This window comes from Crocodylus porosus, unplaced genomic scaffold (genome assembly GCF_001723895.1).
Source record: "Crocodylus porosus isolate Cpor-Errol unplaced genomic scaffold, CroPor_comp1, whole genome shotgun sequence".
NCBI lineage: Eukaryota > Metazoa > Chordata > Crocodylia > Crocodylidae > Crocodylus > Crocodylus porosus.
This window is the reverse complement of record NW_017728914.1, coordinates 25,154,170-25,179,263: the sequence shown is the minus strand read 5'-3', so window position 1 is coordinate 25,179,263 and position 25,094 is coordinate 25,154,170. Positions and strand designations below refer to the sequence as shown.

Genomic DNA, 25,094 nt, shown 5'->3' with positions numbered 1-25,094 from the left:
ATGCCCACGAAGGAGGAAAATCGCCTAAATCAAACGGCTCTACCCTTAGCTTGCACGATGCCTTCAGTGTCCAAATGCCCCTTGGGGTATGATCAACCCAGAACATTAAAGGTAAAAGCGTCAATATGACTGCATCCCTGCTGCTACTGTTGTGATTGGCACTGTCCCAAGGTGGCAGTTGTACATGGTTAGGCTGTTTTTGCCATTTCTTCCCAAAGAGCAGAGCAAAGCATTTGATCCCTCTCCTGGGAACCAGTTTCTCCAGTATGGCAATGGAAGGATTTCCATTAATAGGCACCATGACTGATGCTTTGCTGAAGCATCAGTAAAGTGCCTGGGATGCAAACCATAGATGTTGTTTGACATTTATGGTGGGTAATGGACTGTGGTTCCTACTTGTCTCTCTCATATCAGTGCTTAAGTAGTAAGATCCCCAGAGACAACTAGGGTCCTTGCCTGCAGAAGGCATTTAGGGACTGGATATATAGAATAAACCCCTGGTTCTTTTTAATAGTTTTAGACAGATGAAGCCTAATTTGAAACCACTGATTTCAGTTGCAACTGCTTCCTTGGCCTAGAAGTACAAAGCCATTTCAATTTAAAAAAATAATAATACTGTGATCCGGACAGTAACATGACTTAGCCTTAGGTTCATTTATGTGCAAGAAACAGCCATGGCAGAACAAGTTCTTGGCCAAGCAAAATGTATAGGGGGAGAGGAAAGGAAGTTAATCCAGTAAATACCAAATTCTCTACTCTCCTCCTTGCTCACAAAATGGTAGTGGCTGTAGTCTTTCCCATTCTCTTCCGAGATCTGTGTTGACAGAGTGATCTAATGAGAGTATGTGCATGGGGTGGATTTGTTTGCTAACAACAATAAGAAGCTGCTAGAGGAAAAACAACTTGGCAGCTTCTGCTTTATTTCAGCCTTTGGATGGTTTCAGGCCAGGGCTCTCCTTGAACTTTGTTTTTGTAGCTACAGTGTCCAGCCAGAAAGCAGGATCATCCACTGTAGTGAATTCTTGTCTAAACAGTAAGCCTGGTACTTAACCCCTGTGAGCTGGGGCCTAGGAGGCAAATTAGCAGCTGTTTCTGGAATAATTGCTAAAAATATTGCACGCATCTGTCTTTTAAAGAAACCACAACCACCATTTGTATATTTAACAATATATATTTTTTTTATATATATATATATATATATTTATATATATTTCTAGATCAGTACATTCATCAGTACTTGTTTTTCTTCACAAACAGAAGAACTCTTACAATAGTAGACTTTCTAAAATAAATACTATTAAAATAGAGCTTCAAAATAAATATTCTATACAAAGGAAAACTTCTGTGGTAACTTCTCAGTGTGTGATGGGGGCAGGGGGAGAAGGGTAGAGGGAAACCTTAAACAGCTTTCCAGAGCATGAAAGGGAAACAACAACAACAACAACAACAACCCATGTATATACACACACCATACATATACACTGTACCATAAAATTAATCCCTGAGCATTTTATCATCTTCTCCTGTAGGCAAGCTCAGGCTCTCTTCTGCACTGGGCATGTGTGAATATATATCACACACACACATACATACACATGCCCAGTGCAGAAGAGAGCCTGAGCTTGCCTACAGGAGAAGATGATAAAATGCTCAGGGATTAATTTTATGGTACAGTAGCTACACTACACTCCCCTCCCTGGGCTGTCTCTGCATCTGGGTTGAATGGAAGGTCGCTTGGATGTGGAGTTGATGATGCTGCACTTAACGTGCACTAGGAGCGTCCACAGAGTCAGTGCAGGGTAACTACTGTACCATTAAGTCATTCTCTGGTCCCACCATCCTTGGCCTTCCCCTGTAGATAAGCCTGTACTGAAGAAATAAATGAGAAATTGCTTTTGCAGAAGTGATGAGAAGCCGCTTCTGAAAGGCCATAAAGCAAGTGTTGTGCCAAGTCCTGCCCCTGCTCTCCCCCTCACAGCCCTGTTCAGGCCAGTGGAGTTGCACGCCTCTGGAGGAATGCTTTCTTCTGTTGCACTGGGTATGAGGGGGATCCAAAAAAAGAAGTGGATCCCCTTTCAGGGATGTGCAAAGCCAGGCTAGTGATCTCAGTGGCCTTATTCCTTCTACTCGTGCTAGGGCAGCAGCAGTGTGCACTGTGGCAGGGCACAGGAGCGACGGGAGAGCAGCCCCCACACCAAACTGGGCTCACTTGCGGCACAGCCAGCAGCCGTGTTCCAGCTGGAGAGGGAGACTTAGCTTACAAAGATCGTGCAGCATGTTGGGGTATGTTACCACTACATGACAGGGAAGGCACGGCTCCAGCTTTGGCCCAACTTAACACCATCTTGCACTATCTCTTTACACTTTGTACATCCCGGGAGCAGCATGAGGTCAAAGTACCTTAAAGAGTGAGTGGGGTAGAGAAAGAAAAAAAGAAAAGAAATGGGAGAAAACAAGTAGGTTGTTGGCTGGCAAAAGATATCCTCAGTCAGCAGAGCAGCCAAAGGCATCGAAAGGAATAGTGTCATGTTGTCAAGGCTCTTCTCAACTGGTCTAACCCAGAATCTTTTGAATGCTACACAAGAAACTCAACAACTTTGTTGCTATGCCTCGGGCAAAGAGCTGGCGAAACAGGCCAGCCGACTGCTGCACCAGGGGCCTGAAGAACACAAGGAGATTCATTCTGCTATGTTTACCACGGCATGGACATATCCACTAACGCTTCAGAGTTTTCCAGCGTGGGATCTGCGTACGTCACAGCCCGATTTAGATATTAAAACAGAAACCTACAAAGAAATAGGTGTTTACAAGCATGTACAATGAAAGCCAAAGGAAGCCACCTTTGTAAGAAGACAGCAGAGGGGGGCAGAATCACCTGTGTGTATGTACACCAACAGACTGGCACAGTGGAGACCACGTTTCAGTAATATGCAGCCAACAAATAGAATCTGCTATTGCAAATTTGCAGTATTATGCACTAAATAGAGGATGTGGGATAGAAGGGAAAATGTATAGGTGGAGACCATCTGGACACTGAGTATGTTCACAGGTAGAAAGAAAGGGTTGTTGCTCACCTCTGTGCTTGTTGCTGCATCTCCAAGCCTATTTATACTTGAAGATGATATTTTATTGACTTCTTAAATACAATGCCCTGTATACTCAACCAGCTTGGAATGATTTTTTCCCCCCCTTTATATGGTTTCCTCAGATTTGTGCAAGACTGTATACAGCCTTTTCTCCTTCCCCTGTCCCCATGTGATTGTGGTGAAGGTAAGCTACAGGCATCAGGAACTGGTAATGGATACAGTATCCCTTTTTTCTATGATTTACCATATACAAGCCAGAAAGTGTTATAAATATAAAAGGACGATGGTTTTTCTTTTAAAAGATTCCTGCACGATAAATATCTATAATTAAAACTCAACTAAAACCAGTCACCTGCTATGAAATGAATTCTTAAGTAAAAAACAAAACAAAACAACTCTAATCAATACAATTTCCCGCCCGCCCCCCCAACCTTTATACACGACAATTGTAAGACAACAACCAAGCAAATATGATTCCTGGAAAATGCTACATGGGCTTATTGCTTATCTAATTAAAGATGGCATGTGTGTGTCATTGCTGGGCATCTACCTAGTACATTTCCTTTAATTAAAAAGGGAAGGGGAACCCCCACCAAAGAAAAACAACCAAACTGAGGCCTGGATAGGCTTTCAACATGCAACAAGTACCTTTCTACCCATTTGATTTGTTGCATGTTAGGACACACATTTCATTTAGCACCTTGCAGTTGTCAAGAGAAAGGGGTTACTGCATCTTATGGAAGTGTGGAGCTGGCCCTTATGAGTGCACAGACACAGCCCGTTTCATCTAGCTACTGAACTCCACGGGCAAGTTTTCATAAATATGCCTCCCCTCCCCTCCCCAAGCTTGTCCCCTATAACTTGTTAACACTAAAATAGACTTTATTAAAAAACAAAAAACCACCAACAAAAAAATCCTCCTCTCTATATATTTACAAAGCCACACTATTGTACATAATGGGGAGAAAAAAAAAACGGGCAGCAGCAATAGAAATAGGGGAGGGAAATGCTTCAAGCAGATATTATTCTGCCAAAAAACCCACAACAACCCCTCCCCCCAACCCAAATAAACAAAACACCAAACCATAGTTTCCTTAATATTTATCGGAAAAGTAGATCTGAACAGCTTGTTCCATGAGAGAGAGAGACTGTTGGACTAATATATCATTTTAAAAACATATGTATATGTATATTGTGCTCAGTTTTTTAAACCCTCCTAGTTTTAGACAGGAGGGGAGAAGAGATAAGTTGAAAAGCTCTAATAAATGCCGACAGTCTCACTGAGCAAGAACTCAAGCTGGGGAAGTAAGGTTCATGCAAAGCTTCTTAGGAATGGTGTTAGGTTTCTGTGTGGATATAAAAATACATTTTAAAAAATCCTCTAAACATGACATCTGAGGCTACAAAGTTGGGCTTACTGGCAAAACCAACATTCATTTTCTTATTAAGTCTGAATTTCAAGAGGAATTGACATTAGAACATTATCGCAGTGCCTATACGTGTGTGGGGGGGAGGTTGCATTGCACCAATTTCAGTTTTGAGGGGGCTGGGGGGCGGGGGCGGGAGTCAGCCTGAACATGGCTAGGTAGGGTGCGAATAGAAATATACTGAAATACTAATGGTCTTTAATAAAAAGTTTGGAAACCCATTCTTAAAAAGGGGCACGAAAACCTGTTCTAAAGCATTTATCTTGGACTCAACTGGCCCTTTTTAAGTGTCAAATGGAGGGCGGGGGAGGGGGAAACATCAACCCTTCACCTTTAACAAGCTGCTGGTAACAACTCAGAGTTGAAAGGGAAAAAAAACCCATCGTACTGTGAATCCAAATCTCCTTCGGTGAATGAGAATGAATATTGCTTCTGCCGATGTGCCTGTCGAGCTCACAGTTAATGATTCTCGCGGTGCGCGGGCACCCTGAGCAGTCAGCACGCTGAAGTAGACAGTAAAAAGTTTTCAAGCAGCTGTACTTCATGGCACGCGCACATTTTCGGCCTTCGCTCTGTAAAACGTTAAGAATTCTCCTTTGGCCCATCTGTCAAAGCTGTAGCTCACCAGTTCCGAAACCCTGAATAACCCAAAGTGCTTCAGTTTGTGGAAATAGTTACTTCTGCTTTCTCTGAAGGCAAAAAGCTAGATGTTATCCTCAGAACACAGGTTGTAAGAAACCCACTCCCTGGTGTCTCTTCCACTCTCCCCAGCTTCCCAAGTGATCAGAAAGGCTTTTCTGGCCTGCTTGTTTTGCCATCCGGCACCGACTTGCAAATGACGCTGTTTGTGTTTTTACATCTGCATCCCGGCCGACTCACTTGGTCGTAGCATTTCTGGGAGAGTTTCACACAGCCTGTTGCTGGCAGGTAGCAGAGCAAGCAGGGCAGGACCAGAGAGAGGGCACTCATGAAAGACCAGCGGGCACAGCAGTTCGAGTGGGAGCAGGAGCAAGGGTGGTCTGCACAGGTGCCCTCGTCATCCTCGTTGGTGCAGTGGTAGAAGACACCCTTCACCAGACACATGCACGTGGAATAATTGACCAGGTTCTGTGCGGAGCACAGGCATTCCTGGTTACACACCCAGCAAGAAGGCAGAGTCCTGGGTAGGGCACACTCCTTGCACTTGCATTTCCCACAGGCTTCGCACAGTAAAAAGTGCTTGTCAAGTTCCTGAGACATGGGCCCCTTCAGATCCAAGGGTTTGCAGTTGATCACCTTGGGCTGTATCCGGACTGCTCTTGGAGAAGACTGGTCTGCCACAGGAGCTGGCGCCATGTGATCCAAGAGCCTCTGGTCTGAAGATGTGCTGCTGCTGCTACTGATGGAGCTGGGCCGTCCACTGAAAGAGATCCAGGGGTGGGTGACATCCTGCTCGCACCTCTGCAGGTGCTGGCTGATCAGCGTGGGTTCATGGGGCCCTCGGGGGCGCTTCTGTGTGGCCAGCTGGGCGAGGGTGGGATTGTCAGTGTAGTCGTTCTCAATGTGAATCGTCTTCATTTGGTCAATTGGTAGGATGGTGAGCGGGTGCTGCAGCCTCCCATAGGGGATCCGACCATCTAGCAGCGGCTGGACCATGACAGAGTTGGGAACCACCGTGATGTTGTGGGGAATCCGGGGCTCCATTGGTCAGGCTGGTCTTTGCTAGTAGGGAAAACTGCTCTTACGTGTCCTGAAAGAGAGAAGGAAGAAAAGGGGCATGTCCCCAAGTTAACTGGGTGCTTGCAGTCACTCATTGCCAAAGCTGCCATTGCATGGAAGGGGTTATAGCCCAAAGTGTGGGGCAAGGGGAGATAAAGCACTTGCTCTTGTATAAAAAGGCCAGATGCTTACATTGTCCTGTAGCCCTGTTCTACTCCCCCTAATCCTGGCCCAGCTCTTCCCAACCGCGGCTAGCCTTGCCAAGCTGTACTAGCTTTCGTCCCTCAGTGATAGTTGGGCTGGGAGGAAAAGCAGTGGATTCAAGCAGTGCCGACTTGAATTACCCGTCTGTGTTCAATTAGGCTTCGTCTAGTAAATAAGCTACTCCAAAAAGTTACTGACCTATTTTTCTCACCAGTCCTCAGTCTCCACCCCCTGACTCCAAATGTGAGCAATTGCTAGGAGAGCCACAGCTTCAACTGGCAAAACAGCTGGTCCACAAGAGTTTGGGTTGTGCTGGGTTACCAGGCTCCCTGAGCACAAACTCAGAGCAGCAGTGTTCGGCCCCAGTGGAGCTGGTATGGGGCATTCAGGCTGATCCACAGATCTGAGCACATCTGCCCTTTGCAATCGTGTCTTTAAAGGGTAGATTGTACCTAGCACCCGTAAGGTGCACCCTTGCTGTCATGGCAGTCCTTTGCCTGCTAATCTCTCTCCCTGTGAATGGCTTATGGGCAGGGCAGAGGTCCAAGCCAGCTACTGACAGCAGCAGAATTATTTCCTGCAGGAGAGTTGCAGTAGCTTCTTAGATGACGACGTTGCAGAACGCAGACGTTGCCAAGTTCTGCCTCTCCCAACCACACCCCAAAATCCAAGGTCCAGCCATGTGTAGTTCACATAGCATGGCTCCCGCAGACCTGAAGTACAGTGCCATTGTGAAAGGTCATCAGGAACAACGCTGCCAAACCAGCAGATATCAGGGTGGGAAAAATTTTCAATTAGCAATAATTGTGCCTTGGATCAACCTAATTGGCTAAGATACTGCTGCTGTGCAAAGGGTGGGGAATGGGCCATGGAGACCCTACCAAAGGGAAAGTTTAAAATGCCAGAGAGGCTTTTACTCTTTGTGCCTTAGAGTACGACCTGCTGCTGCTCGCCCAAAAGCTGCCTGGCAAAATCTGAATCCTTAGATGGTTTCAGGTTCCTGGCCCTTCGGGACAGCTCACTATTCTTCTGCCTCCCTCCCCACACACTTTCCACAGAAAATCTCTAGTGCTTAATTCTCCATTCTCCACAAATGCCACCTGCAGTTCTGGGTACATTAACCTCCCTTCTTCCCATGCACACCTGAACCCCCCCAGCTCCACTGTTCCCTTGATGAGATGGATGGTGTGAGTTTGGAGCAGACAAGTGGAAAAGGAAGCATCTGACCAGTTTGGATTCTGGAGCCCAGGTATCTCCTATAAAGTCCCCAAATGTCATCTTAAATAGTCTGAGCCAAATCTTCCTCCTTTAGATAGATACTGTGTTAGAGGCAGTATCTTCTTTGAGGGAAAAGACGACCTTTAAACAGGCAAAGGATGTTTCAGCCACAGTCACGGCATTTCATAGTTTCATAGTTAGTAGGGTCAGAAGGGACCTGAGCAGATCATCGAGTCTGACCCCCTGCCATGGCAGGAAAGAGTACTGGGGTCAAACGACCCCAGCAAGGTGATTGTCCAGCCTTGTCTTAAAGATCCCCAGGGCAGGAGCCAGCACCACTTCTCTTGGAAGTTGGTTCCAGATCCTAGCCGCCCTGACCGTGAAGTAGCGCCTCCTGATGTCTAGCCTGAGTTTACCCTAATCACTGATCGCAGCGTAGACAGAACTGCCTGGTTCAGATAGTGGTAGCAGTCTAGCTGTGGAAATGCACAGCTCTGTGCGAGTAAATTACCTAGCTTGTAAGGCAGGTTTTGCAGCCTTCTGTAGTTACACTGCTACTGGTACCTGTGCTAACTGTTAATGGAGAACTAGCTTGGGTATGCCTTCACTATACCAGCCATACCTTACAGCTCCAACAACCATTTCACGGATGCAAAGTACAGGTAGATCATGCCTACAGGTAAAGCCTGCTGCAGCGAGACACTGAAAATGTGATCAGACATCATGTCACCCAAGTAACCAAGCAGTCTTCAAACACCATGAATGATATTTAGTACAAATGCTGTTTACTAGTGAGGCCAGCTAAGCCCTCTATTGCTACAGTTTCTAATTTCATTGAAAGAGTGCAATTCATACTGGAGTCAGGCCAAAGACTCAACTGTAGTGTAGGACAGGAAACCACAGGAAGTAACTAAACTTAAATCAAAGAACGGAAACTACGCGGTTCAAATTTAGAAAGTGCATATTGTTTTCTAGAAGATGTGCCATTTCCTCCTTGAGTGACCTTTATATTAGTTATTAATTATATTTGAGATCAGTTAAAAGCAGCAACTAAAACTTGAGAGGGAGTAGAAAGAGAGGGGGGCCTTCTGAGGTCCAGAAAGGAAGCAGTGAGCTGTATAAGCCCTCCCTTTAAGAAGAAAAGATTCGCTTAGAAAAAAGTGTGAAAAGGTTATTTGGCCTTTACTGCAAAAGGTCAGGGGGAGAGGATAGAAGTCAGTAGAAGTTGTGCATATGGAAAGTACATTAAACTAAGCTATCGGAACCATGCAAAACACTATCCTAGAAGTAAAACTACTGTGTGAAGTATTCACACTATCAGCAATTACCAAACTATTTCCCATTAATTAAAACATTCACTGATTTTAATACTAATGAATACACAAGCAGCAGCTGTGTAGGAGAAACTTTTTAAAGCTATAGTTATCTGTCTTAAAGCGATGATGAAGCGCTGTTGTAACAATCAGTCATTCTCTTGACCGAGAACTTGAACTTGGATTCTGAAGCACTGAACACTCAAACCTATCCTGAAATCAGAGGAAGAAGATGCTGCTCTAAGCACTTCAAAAAAGGCGCTCAGCGTCTTGCAGGATAGGGCTTTTGCAGTGAAACTGGACTCCAGAACACCAATTAGCGTTAGAACAGTACATGCCTTTTCTGAAGCGTTGGTTGTAGCCATGTCGGTTTAAGGACATAGGCAGACAAGGTTCTCCAGGGCTAAGTACAGACAATCAAAAAGCCCAAGGCTTAACTGACTCAGTCTTTGCAGGTTAGTCTAAACTGCAAAAGACTGAACTAATAAGCAAATGAACAGACAGTCGCTTTGGATTCAGGAAATGCAGCTACATGCCTGCAGTGGCTCAAGCCAAAAGCTGGGGGGGTGCTAGAGGATGGCTCCTCTGGCACATAGCCAACATGGGCAGTGTGTTCGCTTCCTCTTTCTGCTGCCCCTCACATCTCTGGGATTTGCAGTCCAGACTCGCAACAAACAGGACTCTGCAGGGTTGCTCATCGCTTCCTTTTCCAGCTTCAAGGTGTCTCTGGGATTTGTAATCCACAGTCACAGCCAGCACTAAGTAGGCAGGGCAGGCGGCTCCATACTCAGGGGAAGAGAAGTTTAACTCCCCTCCTTGGTCCTAGACCCCAGCAGGGGTTTGCCTGGGGAGCCCACTGAGCAGCCCTCACTGCTCCAGCTAGGCATCAGAGGGCAGGGCCAGCCCTGCTCTCTGGATCAGATAGCACTCACTCACATTCACAGAAGTTTAGGGCTGGAAGGGACCTCACAGCTCAGGCCAGGGCTGCAAAGCGTGCTGGGAGACTCAGATTTAACTTGAACTGGAAGGGGTCTGGGACACAAGTTTCATAAACTGGTTTGACCTAAATCAGTTAAGTCTGATACTACATTGAACCAGGTTTATCTTAAACCAGTTTCAAAATGCCTGAACCAGGTTTATGTGCACTGAGCTTCTCTTCTGTTACAGGTTTAAACCAGTTTATGTGCAACTTCTGTCTCCAGTCCAGGACAACATAAAACACCAGCAGACTCCACCTATGCCTGAAGAAGGGTGTTTGTGCCTGAAAGCTTGCAAACAAAAGGTTCTCCAATTATTTAGTTGGTCTAATAAAAGATATCACATTTACCCAAAGAACCTTGTCTGCCTATGCCTTTTCTGATGCATTAGTATAACATGTTGGCTGTTATGCTTGAAAGACAAGAAACGAGACAAAAATGCTTTCTCCACTAAGAATAATGCAGGTCCTTATTGGCAGCTTAGTCATTAGGCTACTGTCCTTTGTCATTCAACAAGTCTCTAGTTACTTTTCCTTAATTATTTGCCAGAAGAGTAAAGAAATCGACAATGTGCTCTTTTAAAAAAAGAGAAAGTAAAAAAGGAATATTCCCTACTCCTGTTCTTACCTCCAGCATTGTGGAACCAGCAATAAAATGCTCACATACCAAATGCTTGAAATGACTATGTTTGTTAAAATTTAGCTGCGATAACCAGTAATTAGGGGAATAAGGAAAAAAACTGGTATTTTATTTTGTCTGCTAGAGTTCAGTATTGTGTTCTATAAAGTGCTACCTGCAAGTAAGAATTCAATATTATACAACATGTTCAGCTCCGTGACTGTCAGGGGTTTTAACTGGGATTAAACTAGGATTTTTAGAAAGCTTGATGGGGAGAGATGCAGCACTTTTGTTTGGGAAGCTGGGTATTTCAGCACCACTGACCATACGAGTGTTGATGGACCAGTATAAGCGGGTGGAATTCTGCAGGCCTACGTCTCTTCCTATCTCGCCGTCAGTGGCATGTTTGTCGCACGCCTGTATTTTCTTTTAGTAAGCTAAAGCATGTACACCTATAGCTTCCAGAAACTGGCAGGAGTTGATTCAGCCCCAGCCGTCTTTTAGTACAAGTCAGTGGCATTGTCTCAAGTCACAGCAGGTTTAAGTGGGGCCCACAGATTATCATTATTTTAATGTGTTTTGTGTGTCAATATACATGATGAAGGGGGATCATATTTATCCTGTAGGCTGTGTCTAACAACCCTCTGTGCAAACAGCATCAGGGTTAGTAAAATTATGATTTTTCTATTTATATAGCACCTTTCAATCCCAGAGGAACATTAAACACTTTGCAAACTAGAGGCCTGAACCTGCGCCACTGAAGTCAGTGCATGTGTGTACACACCACATCAAGGAAAAGCAACTCTCTAACAAAGGGCAAACAGCAGGATGCTTTTTGGGAAAGAGTGAGTGCATACTGCGTCTTTGGTGTTTAAGTCTGGTCTTATGGGCTCTGCCAATCAGAGATGGTTGTGCAGAACTAGTGATAATACCAGTTGTATTCAAGGTGTTCCCCTGAATTAGTATCAATTTCCGGGGCGTAATGCCTGTAGCCGGTACGGCAAGTGTTACTCCCAGAAGTAGCTCATGTGCAGGCAGGCATTAGAAGGTAGCATTAAAAGAGATGATTATGGCGGTCAGAATACATTTTTAATGTAGCTTTCCTGGACATTTCAAGATGATCAAGGCTGAAAACAACAATGCAGAGCGTTTTCCAGATGCCCTCGAATCACTTGCCCCATGATAGACAAGTCCGGCAGGCGGGGAAATGGAAGCATGCAGAGGTTGGTCAGTAAAGCCAAGGTAAACCCAAACATCCCAGCTCCTAATCCTAAACATGCTACAGATCCATCTCCTACCCTCTTTTAGTGTTTGAGTTAGTTTGTCTCCTGATTCTTTAGAAACGTACTAGCTGAACTGGTGTCTTATCAATTGTTGTCACTCGAGCAAGTTTAGAACAAAGTCCATTTTATGAGATCTCTATGGCATTTCCCCAAAGGATTCTGCTGCATGATCTGTGGCCACCTGCTCACCAAACCTTTCAGTAGTAGAAGACTGAACTTCTATAAGGACTAACTAGACATGGACCTGGGTGGCATTCAATCTGCAAGGAGGTTACCACCATTTAAAATCACCGGCGATGACAATGACATTTTATGATCCGCTAATTTTAGCTTGTGTTGGTTCACCCGCTTGGTTCACCAGCATGCGCTCTACCAACTATGGTACTGAGGGCTGGCAGCTAAAGTCCTCCTTATCTTTTAATAACTGGGCCATGAGAAAGAAAAACAGGCCTCTGACTTGCCAGCTGTTATGCACAGCTTCCTTGCGGATGACAAGCTGCTTGTAGGTAGAGCAATTAGAAGAGTAAGAGATGCACGGGACACTCAAGTTCTGTCACGAGATTTGATGACTAGCCTTTGACAGTGCCTGGAGGGGGTCCGAGAAGGATCTTCAATACATTTCACCCAATCCCCTGTATACAGAACAGGATAGCACTGAGATACGAGTCCAAGATTAGGCTCAGGACTTGATCCATGGACCTTCTTGACCCAGATCAAGACAACACGAGGGAGTTTTTCTTCCTACAGTTTCAGTCAGCTCATTTCTGCCTTCGTGGGCACATTCTGAGCTCTTATCATCTTAACTGGGAGCCTACCACAACCATCACAACTCCCCCCTCCCTCCCTCCCCATTTGGTTTTATTTCTGAGAAGCAAAACAACTACACTTGGAGCTAGAGGTGGCATTAACAGAGATGAAAGGCTCCAAGAAGCGTGGTGGGGCGAAGTAAGAAAGGCATCTTGCGTAACAAGTCAATATAATGTAGGGTTTAGCCACTGGAAGCATGTGGAGGCATCAAGTTCTCTGCTAAAGAGCTGAGAAATACATCTCCTCCTTCCCAAGAAAGATGGATTATCCATTCGGGGCACCTGCTAGGAAGTCACCAGAATGCATGGTTTGAAATGATGGCATCCTAGAAAGTGCTCTCTCTGCTGTAACTACATCTCTAATCAGAAGGTCTACTTGGCAAAAATCAAGACCTTGAAAGGAAAAGCTAAGCTGCTGTTGGGTGAACTGCAGTGTTTCACAGGCAGCCCCCCCCCCGCTCCTAAAATTAGCCTGTTCTGCCCATGTTGAGCAGCCAACTGTGCCTCAAGTCACTCCAGGGATTCAAATGTTAAGATGACTTAATTCAGCACAGAGCATAGATCGCTTGGAGCTGGTCACTGTGTCGAGGCAGCGAAGCAGCTCTAGACAGAGGAGGATGTATGCATGAGTCAGTGCCGTTGGACAGCTCAGGTTTTGCTGCTTTTTGAACTGATGCGTTTTGATTCTGGCCTTTGAAGCACTCTTGGTTACTTGAGGCCGAGATAGCGTTGGTCAGAAAATGTTAAAAATGTGATGAGAAAAAGGAACATTTCTGCTGGTTCCTATTGACCAGCTGCAGAGGACTGGTCAGACTCTTGCAAACTCAGATTCCTAGATCCAGGGCTATCTTTTGGGCACTGCTAACAAACACCAATTTCACTCATTCTTTTCCTGCCCAGCCCTGCATGTTGTTAAAGTGCCTTCTAGACAACCATGTACAGTTTTGCAGGTGCCCACCCTGCAGTTCATCTGCAGGGAAGGGATTGATGCGATCGTAAAAAGGAGAGAGAGGACTCTCCCCCGCTTTGTGTCTAGAGTGAGGAAACAACTTGCAGCTTACATAGCTCTCTTCCAGATGGTATCCGAGCCAGTTGAGTATTCAGAAAAGAATGCACAACTCACGTTGATTAGCCTGTGTAAGATGAACGTGAATGCAGAAGGCCCAGCATGTTGTAGGAAAAAAGAAAAATCTGTTGACTTGTAATGCAAAACATGAAAGTGATGCATTTTAAAAAAGGGAGAGAGGAGAGAGGAAATAGTAAGGTAAGATGGATGCTCTGTGAAGACTTCTGTTCACTAGGCAGTAAAATAATTCGATAAAAAAATTACAGTATCAAGTTAAACTTAATTCTCTGTACAGGATACCTAATATATAGCCAGCCCCAGACAAAGTGGTGCCTTGCTGGTTCTATTCACATTCTGATTAAGTGACTGGCCCGCCTTCAGGCCTTGATGCTATGGTGCTTAAGCAAGTGTGTCATTGAGGTATGCTGGTATTCCCATTGTGCTGCACGGGTGCCTTCAAATCCACAGCATCTCTTAAGGTGCTGATGCAATTCTAGGTGAAGATTTCATGCAAGTTCTGATTCAGGACTGCTGTGCAAATACTTCTTGCATAAAATTAGTTAATACTTTATCAATAATCAATGCAGACGTACCTATGCCAGTAAACCAGGCATAGACTTACCAGGTCCGACTCCACAGGCTTTTTTCTGAACTCAACAGGAGAATGATCTAATGAAAATAGTCCCAAAATTAGTTGAACCTTTGAATTTAAATTGGCTTCTGCAGGTCAACCGAAAGCTCCCGTGAGCCAGAGAAGTAAAAAAAAAAGTCATCTTTATATGGATATGTAAAACTTTTAAAATTTGATGAATAGCCACATCACAGATCTGTAACTTTTTTTTTTTTTTAAAAGCAGAAGTTGGTCATAATATGAAGCTCTTCCCAAGTATTAACCTTGTGGTTAGTTAATGTTAGTTCCACAAAACTGAACCACAACAACTACATTGAATTTCTCCACCTAGATAAGAGATATTTTTTTTTTTTATATATATGGTCTTGCCAGTATCTGAACTCTTACTGTGCAGCAAAATAGTTTTCTAAAATTTTAGGGTTTGTAAAACATCATTTTAAAATGGAGCATGGTATAGCATTTCTTGCAGTACCCATTCAAACTTGGAAGCTTTCTTGGATTTCCTCATGGAAAAGTCCTACAGAATTTTTTGCAATAATTATATGTATTTATAGAATTTAGAAGTTACAGTCTTCCTATAGAAGGCTGTAGGCGAGTCACAAAAACCTACAGTAAAAAACTTATTCTCTATTCAATTCTGTAGGTTTAGGGCAACCTTCTATACAATCCTATTTGTTTAACACCTATTAAATTATTTTTCATTTTCTAGATGTCAGGCAATTTTCTCTTCTGCTTGTGGGGGGAAACAAAATGGTCTTTGCATTGTTTAATACAGTGCTGATATACAGTTTGATACAGTATCTTATTCAGCTAATACCCACTAGCTTACATTTATGTAACAGGCATGTAGGAATAACAAGATACTGAAAACAAGTGCTGGACAAAGAGCCTGGTCTCCACTACCCATTTACTATGGCCCAGAAATGCATCTATACATTCAAAACTGAAATGTTTCTATTCTGAAGGATGCCAAGTGCTCACATATCCTATAAAATCAACAAAAAAGTGGCAGCTGCTCAAGCCCAACGCAGCACTGCTGCATCTAGGCCACTTTTTGCAAGGTTCAGTTGTTAACATGCAAATATCCTGCCCTTAAATCAATACAGTCTAAAAAGAGAAACCCTAAACATGTTGTGAGCTTATTCAGTAATACATTTATCACCATCTGGATCAAAGCAGTAATGCAGTTAGGCACTCAGAGCTCTCTGCCATGTCAGTATCAAGTATTGATTTGGGGGGGTTACAATTAGTGCTTTTAATTCAGATTATGCTGTTTAAAAAGGAAGAATTCTTCATAAGGGGTCTCAGAGACAGCAGCAAGTCTTCAGCCTTCTGCACAGGTACGTGGAGTGGGACTTTGCTGCGGTCACTCACCTTGTCACTTGGAGGTTTCCGCTGGTGCCTCTCAGGCAAACGGGTTCTTTCCCAGGATACCGGGCTGTTGTGTGGCACGGGGGCGTGATGCTGCCATGGCTCACACCACCCTCGCTACCATCTTTAGACAGTGCTCTGTTCATATCAAGTACCTGGACCCAGACTCAAACTCTGGCTACGTGCTGACCCACAGCAAAGGCTTCCTTTGAAACTCAAAAGATCCTCACAGCATTGAACTCTGCTCACTCTTCAAATGCTCCTTTCCTAGGCTTTCATTTTATGGCAGTATCCAAATGGGGTGGAGCCTAGTGCAGACCAAGGTCCGTCTCTCTGCCTTTCAGCATAACCTGTAGCAACCCTCCGAGCATAATAAACAGCGAGCTCCAATTTCTGTAGGATCCTCCCTTCAAGGATTTCAGAGTACTTTACAGGCATCACGATCCCTAACTCCCCGAGGTATGGAGATGTTGCACTTGGCCACTCTGCAACAGCATCCTTATCTTACTGTGATTTCAAAGAAAGAGACTGGCCTCAAGATGATGCAGTGGGGAAGTGTGTTTGGAGCAGAAACCAGAGATTTTCCAATTCCCTGTCCTGTCATCTAGCCACTAGATTATGCTTTGTCAGATTCCCAGCAAGAAGCTATTGGGTTTTTGGGCTCTCCACATAGGAATGCAAGGCCTTTTCTTCCAACAAGAAAGTCTGGGCCATGTTACAAGCTCATTTGAAAAATACTTTTGGAACCCAAATTGCTTCTGTTGTTAGCACCAGAGAACCTTGGCACACCCGGTCTGTCACTGAAATTGTGCTCGTTCTTCTTGAGGCACAGTCAGCGAACTTGAGATAAGGCAACAGGAGGACAATGAGAGCAGAAACTCCAGCTCAAGAGCAAAGTCTAAACACAGATTAATAGTCCAAACCCTGACAAAAAAAAAAAAATCAAGGAAAATGTGTAGAAAGTGTAAACTGTAAGAGCCCATGGTGAATCCTTATCAAGGTAGTTGCCATTCTAATATGGCATTATGCTCGAAGGGCTCAGGACTGTAGCCTTCTTTTTCTCTGGTTTGTCATACCATGGTGTAGAGGGAAATTCATCTAGAAACCCCCCCGGCCAACCATAGCTGTAGACTCACCGATCTTTACATCCACGCACAACAAGAGCATAACCATAACCATGGTGTCAGAGCAACAATGAATGCCGAGATTTACCACTGCTCGACTACATAGCTCCAACGTTAGTCAGGGGGAGGGAAGAAAGGAAAAAAAAAAAAAAAAAGAGACTGAAATACCTGGAATATGGGCTAAAAACGAAGCTGGATTATCTGCTTGGCCTGTGATGGGGCAGCTGGGGGGGGAAATATAGAAAGGGCAAAGTAAATGAATCCTTTTTGTGAAGAGTGGGGAAAAATATGGGGGTTAATTGAAGAGATATACAAAGTGATCTGGGATATGCAGGAATAGTAGTCTTATTCACACCCGCACTGAGGGTAGACAGCACAAAAACAATTCTGAATGGTAAATATTGCTCGCTACATCTACTGCAAGGAGACCACAAACTAAGCCTGCCTAGGCAGCAAAGCTGGAGGATGAAGAACTGGTTTGATCTGAATCTCAGCAAAAGGGAACGGCTGAATGATGGCTGAACAAATCCCAACCTTGCCTTTGGTTAGAACGAAGGATGTCCTCAACCAAATTAAAAGAGGACCCTCTAGTGTGTGCGCATTTACACGAGAAGGTTTATGAATGGTATCTTTATACCTGTAAACTTCATTGAGATGGATTTGATTAAAAAGCTAAACAAAACATTAAAACAGAACAAAAATAAACCAAAAAATCCCATTAATGAAGGAGGAAACCCCCCCCTACACTTTTCCCATTTCTATACAATGCCTACCACCCTTTCAATCTTATTGAAATGAATAAGACAGATGAATGTTCCTCCCTTGGCCATATGAGCATAGCTGAAGTTTTTGCCAAGAAGAATTGGAAGGGGGGGAACACCTCCCCCCCCCAAAAAAAACACCCCAAAAACCTGGAAAGCTTTGTGGGGAAAACCTGCCTCTTGCAGATGAGGCATTAGATCTGTGCCAGTGGTTCTGAAATTCAAAAGCTGGAAAAATTAACCTGCAACCATCCCAAAAGCTGCCCCTGTCCAGCTGCCCCTTCCTGCAGTGCAAGTGATTCGCATCGTGAATTTCCTGGTCTCTAGGGTTTACAATTCCTCTTCAGTAGCTCCTCTGCTTTTTATGGTTTTGCCCCTGTACGGCAGTATTTATTTTAAGGTCAGAGAATTAAATAAGAAATCTCTAAATCAGCTCTTTTAAGCTAATGCTAGTGCTGCTCAATCATTGAGAAGGCTTTATGCTAAGTGTAGGAAATTGTACTGCATTAGATCTCTAAAAAAAAAAAAAAAAAAAATGTCGAACACAGCTATTCCTCCAGTTGTTTGCCTAGAGAGAGGCAGCTTTAGATACTAAGGCTGAACTTGGAAAGCTGCATATTTGGAAAGTCAACATGTTTAATGAGTTTTCTGCTATTTGTGTTAACATTGGAAGAACGAGATACAGCGAACTAAACATCATTGCAATGGGAGTAAAAGGGAGGTCAATGCCATTTTGTTGGAAGATGGGGGATGATTTTTTAAGAAATATTTCCCAACCTGATTTGGGAATCAATTATAGTTTTATATAAAAAGCTTCTGCTTCAAGAGGTAAACAAATCATTTTCTCCCTGAATGCACCTCACAAGGAATTTCCAAGAAAGGACTGCAGCTTTCAGAAATGGTCCTTTTTATTTTGCAATACCAACACAGAGTCCCTTCTATCAACAGAACACAGCAGCCTGTGCAAAATGGCACATTTATCAATGAGACATCCACAGTAGGGTTCCAGTAACAGAGAACAACCAATCCTCCCTCTATCATTCATTTTTATATGGAGAAGGGGAAGCTAGTCATCAAGATCATTGCAATTCAGTGCACAAATTGCAGCTTTATTGTTTGACTCCATATCAGGGTGGGGGGGAGGGCTTAACATTGAACATGTACAGCTTCAAATCATGGAAGATGAATGGAGACTGTGAGCTGATTTTTAGCATACTGTAGCCTCAGTCTGCTTTGGAATAAGGGCAGTACAAGAAGTTCTAAAGAATGAAAAATGGATATTGGCTACTCTGGGTAATTCATGAGTGTTTTCCTTCCATCTTCCTTAAAAGAAAAAAGAAAAAAAAAAAGAAGCAGTTTGGCCATATAATATATTTAAATTAAGAAATCAGACCCTTTGGGAGGGGTGGGGGGGTGGATTATATTGCAGAACAGGCAGCCAATGCAATAAATTATTTTTGAACACTTGAGGAGAAAGAAAGAACGAAGCCCTTTCTCCCGTGATTAATGCTCATTCCTGTTTGCACTGCCATTTCCAAGGTCTGCATTTCCAATCCTGCTCTCTGCTTAGACCTCTGTGCAGAGGTCCCTTTCTGGTTTTTCCATTTCCTCTCTGATAACGAATTTTCAGAACACGTAGTCTCTAGTCTCGTCTTTCTCCTATGATGCTAGAACTGGTACCATGGAAGAAAAAAAATCTGAGCTTCTCCCTGCTACGCAGTTGATGAAGGGCACCTAAGACGCAATTCTGCTCCATCCATGTAACATGCATTATATCTGTCTATCAGTACATGATTCTACACACAAGGCTTTATTAATGATCCACAGTTTGAAATCACAGCCCCATCCAAGAAAAACTGAAGCAACACAACCCCACAGCAGCACAAGGGATGGCGTAGGGGGAGCAGAACAGAGCACAAATGAAGCAAAAAGTAAAGGAAAATGGAATTGCAGGACAGTTGCATGAAATAAAATGCTAAGGAGCAAAGGTCATGCAGCAAGATCCGACGCTCCCGGGACTCAGCTCTGAAGTGTCCTATTATGGAGACAGCTCCGGATCCATTTAACATTAACGAGAGGGAGAGAGGGCTTGGTGGGGAGAAGAAATACATAAGAGCTGTCCTCAGATGCCAAAGAAGAAGTATGTGCTGCTCTTAAATGGTAAAGCTGGGGGAGCCTGAATTTATCTCCTTTTGGTGTAGGAAGCATGAGGGCGGCGAGGGACAGAGAAAACGACTCCGCACCCACAGCACCCAGCCATTTCTACCACAGCCCCCCAAACCCTGGCTTGACAAAAACCGCCTGTCCTGCACAGGCACCAAAGGCAGCTGGGGAGCAGGGACAGGAGTTCAGCCGAGACCAGCAGCAACGCCAGTGCAAATCCTGCAGGAACCAGGACCTTTCTTGCTCTTTCCCTGAATGCAAATCCCGCTTTAGGTAACGAAAGGCCACAGAGATACATAGGTAGATCCCAGATACAAACATGCGTGTGGGCAGACACACACACACGTACGTGGACAGAACTGCACACGCAGGCTTCAGAGAGCCAACACACGTACACACGAACCCCTTCCAGCACTATTGATCAGAAACACACACACACACACAGATATATAGACTATCTGTATCCAGATAGATAGACGTATAGATTTTATGTACAGAGACAGAGAGGTCGATATAATCTAGACAGATACATACATGGAGTGAGATCTATATCTATATAAAATCTATCTATACACACACACAAACACACACAGATGTGTGTGTATATTTAGATATACGTGTGTGTGTGTATCTATATATAATATGCACACATACATGTGTGTGTGTATACGTGCGTTGCTGCTCACTAGTGCCGAGGCGGGGCCGTGCCGGGGCAGCAGGGACCCCGCACTCCCCCGGGCAGGACTCAGTCCCCGCGGGTCTCCGCGGCCCCCGCCCGCCGCGCTCCGCACTTACTCGCAGGAATTGAGCCGAGACCATGTCTCACCGGGCGACTTAATCCCACCGCAGCGCGAGGCGCGAGGCGCGAGGGCAGGCAGGAGCCGAGCGCTGCGCTGCGCTGCGCTGCGCTGCGCTGTCAGCCGCGGCCGCTACCCCCTCCCGCCCGCCTCGCTCCGCTGTTGCAGCCGCCGCTGCCTGGGAAAATGGCTATTTTATGAATGGGAGGGTAGGGACCCCCCTCTGCGCATGCGCGGCCGCCCGACTCTATGAATGGGTGGGCACCGCTACCGCAGGGCGCATGCTCCGCTCGCTTTTTATGAATGGGGGGCCGGAAAGGAGCGCGTCGCGGGCTGCGAAGGTTGGAGCCGGCTGCGGCTTTTTATGAATGGAGGCAGGCGGCAGCTGCGCGCGCACCGTCCCCAGCCGGGCCCGAGGTAAGGCGCCGTGCCGCGGCGTGTGCCCGCGGGGGCGCTACTCACTCGTGCTCTGGGTGGTGCCAGGGCGCGTGCACGTGCACGCACACCCCCCGCCACGCAGTAAGGGCTGGCACCGCGCCCTCCCCCCGGGGCTGCCCCACGCGGGACCGCACGGCTCGCCGCCTCCGCCCCCGCAGGACCCCGCAGGCTCCGGCTGCCCCCGGGACGTGCCTGCGGGCACGAGCGACAGGCAGCTCCGGGGGGGCGGGTCTGGGCTCGCTGTCGCGTGACGTGGGGGGAGAGGACACTGGCGAGTGGGAGGGGAGGCGGCAGGAGCCCGGGGCTGGCTGTGGCCTGCTGCGAGCCGCCCAAGTGCCGCGGTGGCAGCTGCGGCCCCGGTCTCGGTCCCTCGTGGGGCTGCGATGTCGCACGAGGCGTTTCTGAGCCCGACCCCGCCTTCCGCGACTGCAGCGGGTGCAAAGGGAGGGCGGCACAGGTGCCCAGGGGCTGCCTGGGTACCCGGGAAGCGCAACGGCATCACTGCGGGCTCGGCGCTGCCAGCGCTAATCCTGGCTGAAGGCCTTGGCAATGGCACCCTGGAGAGGCAAAACTGCGAGGGCCACCAGCGTACACAAATGAAGCGAAGGACTGGCCGCGGGCTTTAGGGAGAAGCCCCTAGAGATGAGGCTTGATGCCAGCTGGGATTTTGTCAGGGGTTAGGGTTGTGGAAAAACTAGTCGGGTTTTTGTTTTGTTGTTAATTCCATTTATTCATTTCTTCTCTGCTTCCTTCCCTGTTTCTGTATTTGCCGGCACGCTTAGAAAGTGGCTTCTGCAGGAGCCTCTCATCAGACTGGTGCCTCGTATGAGTGGCCCCTAATTGAAGCAGTATCAGCTCTGTGCACATTTCGTCCATTTTCCCTCTCACTTGTCTTCTTGCACAGTGGCTGTTGACCCCGCTTAGTGTTTCTGGATATTGCACATCGCTGAGGCAGGGCCTGTTTTGTCGGGGAGCTCCCTTCCGGTAGAAATAACAGAACTTGTGAAACCTAGTGCAAGATTGATCGTTTCAGTTTGGAAACTGAAGGTAGAAGAGCAGATATTGAGCGAGTGCTCGGTCACTTGGGGCTGCCTTCTGAGATTCTGGGGCGAATTCACAGAGCTGAGTACTGGGGGACACAACTCACCTGGACTTTTGCACATCCTCAGAGGTGTTCAGATTCTTATCTCCAATCCTGATGCGAGTGAAGAAATGTGACCCTCCTCCTGTTCAAGTATCACACAGGGCTCAATCGTGACACTAGAACTATTGCTGCTTCTGTTCCCAAGGGTGATGCAGTTTCGAGTATTGTTAGTACTGTTTAGGATTACTTTTCCTAATCCTAATCCTTACAACAGACTACAAGATGCTATTTGAAATGGACAGTGTGTGCCCAGCTTTAAGTAAAGATTTAATTTCTGGGATCACTAGTGATTACTGGTTAATGTTTGTACAGCACAGTGAGAGAGATCCTCAGGCAAGTGCCAAGTACAGGTACTCCTACACTTGTGTGAGGGAGGCACACTAAGGGTCCACGTTTCTGACAGCGCTGTCACACAGTCAAGGAGGAAGTGCCTGAGCAGCTGCACGTATTCCCGGCCAGTGGAGTGGGTGTGTTCAAACGTCAAATGCCCATCTGGCCGGTTCCTTTCTCTAGGTTGTGTGTTTGAGAGACAGAACTGCATGGAGCATATGCAGAAGAATTCAAGCATCATGTGCCAGTACGCGAAGGTTGGGCTCGGGCGGAGGAGCTGTAGCTAACGTGTTTTCAAGCAAGGTGGAGTCTGCTGAGTCTCATTTGAGCAGGCTTCTGGCATCAAGCTTCTCTGCCCAAAACCATATGGCATTGGAGGCCATCACGGAGGTTGCCAAATGGAGAAAAAGCTTGGTTATATCAGCAGTGAATAGACAGATTATTATAGGACACATACCAGCATTTCATAATCATCCCATTGGTCCTGCTATATTGTGAGGGTATTGTGAAGATGATCTACCTTTTTTTCTTTTTTTAAACCTGCTTGTGTTCACGAAGAACAGTTTGGCCTTTGAACTGTCAAAATGTTAGTGCTCCATGCATTGAACAGCAGTACGTCTACCCAGTCCATTCGTTTATGCTTTTAAGTTGAAATCCTAGTTTCCTGTGACATGGTCAATCTGAAAAACATCAGTCTTAGTCAGGAGTTTTAAAAGGCTAAACAAATGTACTGTGTAGGCACTGCTTTTTACAACCCACCATCAACACCACCATGGCTGTCCTTCCCAAGCAGCTCAAATAGTAGCCCCCAAATGAGTCTTCCCCCCCCGGCCAGTCCATCCAGACCAGAGGTTCCCAACCACCGGGCCACGGCAGGTTGGCTGCTGGGTTTTGGCTTCCACTGCTGGCAGTCATGTGAAGGGTTAAAGCTAGGTGGCAGCTGGCTCCATATACCCACTGCCATAACCACACCAGGCCGGGCAGGACCCCCCAGCCCTGCCTGTGGCTGGGAGCTGGGGAGCGCGGGCGAGGAAATGCCCGGGGCTGGGAGGCTGCCCTGCTGCTTGCTCCTAGGAAAGGCAGCAGAGCTCCTTCTCGGGCAGCCCCATCTGGGTCCCCTGGCCCACCGCCTGTGCAGCCCCCTCCCCTGCAGGGTCCCCTGGTGCCTGTGGCTGTGGTGCCCCAACCCGATCCGATCCTCACAACCTCTCTTCCTCTGCCCCCGACATAAAAATTAAATTTAAACATGTAAATTAAATTTAAATACACAAATTAAACTTAAATATGTAAATTGGATAGCTTGCCAGTCTGCAGCATAAGAAAGTTGGGAACCACTGATCCACACTGCGGCGTCAGCACAGCCTGTCCTGTAGGTTTTGGTCGTGTGGCCTGAGTGTCTGGAGATTATCGAATCAGAGAAAAGTAGGGCTAGAAGGAACAGTGTCTGGAGGTTATCTAGTCTAGCTGCTTGCTCAAGGCAGGATGGTCCCTGACTAAGGAGGGGTAGTCCACAACCCCTCTGGGTAGCCTGTTCCAATACTTAACTGCCCTCGCATTGAGAAAGTTCTTCCTAATCTCCAGCTTAAACTTCCCTTGCTGCAGCTTAAAACCATTGCTTCTTGTCCTGTTCCCTGAAGCCACCAGGAACGGTCTATCTTCGTCCTCTTCATAACCACCCTTCAGATATTTGATGCTTCTTACCTGCTCCCTCAACAAAAATGAAAGGTGGCATACCTGTAAACTGATGGGAGGAAATGCCACCGTTATCTTGGGCAGTGGCTTTTGCTGGCTACCACTGAGGCCAGTAGCTTAATATGATTTAAAAAGGGACTAGGCGTTCACATGAATGCAAGGATAGCCAAAATGAGTGCAGGACGTACTAAAGGACTTGGCAAGGAGATAACCCTCCTTTCCAGGGCGCTATCCAATCCTGACTAGAGGGACGTGGCAGGAAAACTTCCTACTGTGGGCTTTCCTTTACTTCCTTGTGAAACAGCTGGCACTGGTCATTGCCAGGGACAGGATCCTGGGTGAGGAATCTCCCTGCTCCATCTTGTATGCGAAACATGTTTAGTGATCTGGGGCCTGCAGACACGTGCCCGTGTCACCGTGGTGGAGGCAGTGGCAGCACAGGTGTAGGAAGCTAATGCTATTGTTGCCTGTTGTTTGATCTCCAGCCCACACCTTTCATAAGCACCGAATCCATGTTAAAGATCTTAGGCATACACGTAAACCAAGCCATATGCTTGTTAATGTTCAGAGAGGTCAGTCCGTTCAGACACTTCCTTCCTCCCTCCCCGCTCCCTTCTGTAGCCAGACTCTGGGCCAGGAGAATTTGGATTAAGCTGAGTGTTGCAGGAGCAGACAGTAGTCTCCTTTGCTGTTCGCTTTGGAACGGCTGGTTTTCTAACGTGGATCTCCAAATCTGCGTGTTGTGAGAATGTGGGCTGGCAGGCCTCCAAAAAGGGTGTGTGGGCTTTGGCCAAAAGTAGGTGGTTTTAGGAAATGCATAGTTCCTAATCTACCATCTGAAAAAGGCAAATATGAAGGCAGTTTAGTAAGTGAAAGTGCAGCTCACCCGGGAATGCATAACTTGTTCTGCTGAGCCATGTCAGATGTGTAGCCAACAGGAAAAATTC

General features: G+C 46.1%; 1 protein-coding gene across 2 annotated transcripts; it reads right to left on the bottom strand.

Annotated features, from left to right (window-relative positions):
• Window positions 1-1,190: 1,190 nt before the first annotated feature.
• Window positions 1,191-20,749, bottom strand: SPRY4 (sprouty RTK signaling antagonist 4). Of its 2 annotated transcripts, none has more exons than XM_019535014.1 (2): window positions 20,542-20,749; window positions 1,191-6,242 (listed from the first exon to the last, which is right to left on the bottom strand). In XM_019535014.1, exon 2 carries the CDS (start codon window positions 6,194-6,196, stop codon window positions 5,297-5,299), a length of 900 nt encoding a protein of 299 aa, XP_019390559.1. In that variant the 5' UTR covers window positions 6,197-6,242; window positions 20,542-20,749; the 3' UTR covers window positions 1,191-5,296. The 2 variants fall into 2 exon arrangements, with proteins under 2 accessions (XP_019390559.1, XP_019390560.1); XM_019535015.1 differs by lacking the exon at window positions 20,542-20,749 and adding an exon at window positions 15,702-16,025.
• Between the last annotated feature and the right edge of the window lie 4,345 nt (window positions 20,750-25,094).